The sequence below is a fragment of the Austrofundulus limnaeus genome, unplaced genomic scaffold, assembly GCF_001266775.1.
Source record: "Austrofundulus limnaeus strain Quisiro unplaced genomic scaffold, Austrofundulus_limnaeus-1.0 Scaffold106, whole genome shotgun sequence".
Classification (NCBI taxonomy): Eukaryota; Metazoa; Chordata; class Actinopteri; order Cyprinodontiformes; family Rivulidae; genus Austrofundulus; species Austrofundulus limnaeus.
Window position 1 is genome coordinate 1,260,027 of NW_013952508.1, and position 1,195 is coordinate 1,261,221.

Sequence of the window (1,195 nt, forward strand, 5' to 3'; positions counted from 1 at the left end):
GGTTGTAATGTGACAAAATATGGAAAAGTTCAAGGGGTATGAATACTTTTGCAAACCACTGTATCTGAAGAAATAAAAACGTTCTGTTGATATGTGTTTGTAGCAGAATCATCACAAGTTTTCTGGGTTTTAAATGTTAAACCAAATAAAAACTTAGAGACCAAAACAACATAATCACTAATATTGATCATTTTGGTGTTGACCTCTGTTTTTCCAAGAACAATTCTTTTCGTCTCATACCTACACTGAGCTAAAGGTTGGTGTGGTAGTAGCTGAGAGTACTAACACATCTCACAAGCTCTCTTTCCAGGCACGCTAAGCTTTCCCCTTTTATTTCTAATTTAAAAATATTTTAAAACGTCTTTAACCCATATAAAGTATCAAAATCCAAACTGTTATTTTAAAGGTTGCGTCCTCGTACTCCGAGGCGAGCAGCCAGACCTTCTTCATGAGGAAGTAGATGTGCATCTGAGCGTCATCCAGGACGAAGCGGTGCGGACATTTCATCCCCTCCAGGGTTTTAGCCATGGTCTTGCTGTCGATGTTAACCCAGCGGGCCGCTCCAGGAGCCAGGAAGTTTCTGGGCGACGGACAGGAAGGACGGTGACTGTTTTGTGTGTGTCTGAAGTTCATGCAACAGGATGTACCACTCACTCATAAACGTCTTCCACTTTCTCTACGATTCTTGAACTTTCGCCGTGTCGAATGTCCTCACAAGCCTGCCAGAAACACAGATTCTCCGCTGAGAACACACACACACACACACACACACACACACACACACACACACACACACACACACACACATTAGGACACAGGAAACGGTGTTATAAAAAAACGACACACAGTAAGAGACATTTTAAATGAGAGGAAACCTACCGTCTGCATGGCTGAACAAATCTCTGTTTTTCTAATTTCCTCTCTTAAATATTTATCTTCTGTTGGAGTTTTTTCTTTATATTCTTAACCCTCGTGAACTCATCATTTTAGGTAATAGTGCACTAAAAAAATTTTTCCGCTATCTCATCTATTCCATTTGTTCCTATTAGAAAATCTCACAGGCAATAAAATTGATTTAAATTTTTAATGAATAATCTTTTATCTCCAGTTGATCACTAGGACTTGATTAAAGTCCAACACAAACCATTATAGTCCCAAATACTCTTAAGGAGTAATCACTGTCGTAGAATATGAT

General features: G+C 39.1%; 1 protein-coding gene across 1 annotated transcript in view; it reads right to left on the bottom strand.

Annotated features, from left to right (window-relative positions):
• rgs11 (regulator of G protein signaling 11) overlaps positions 1–1,195 on the bottom strand; it is a gene marked incomplete at its 5' end in the record, with an annotated part of 18,477 nt that overhangs the window by 5,588 nt on the left and 11,694 nt on the right. The window contains 2 exon segments of the mRNA XM_014013828.1: positions 442–580; positions 655–742. Of these exon segments, the coding sequence (XP_013869282.1) occupies positions 442–580; positions 655–742 (227 nt within the window).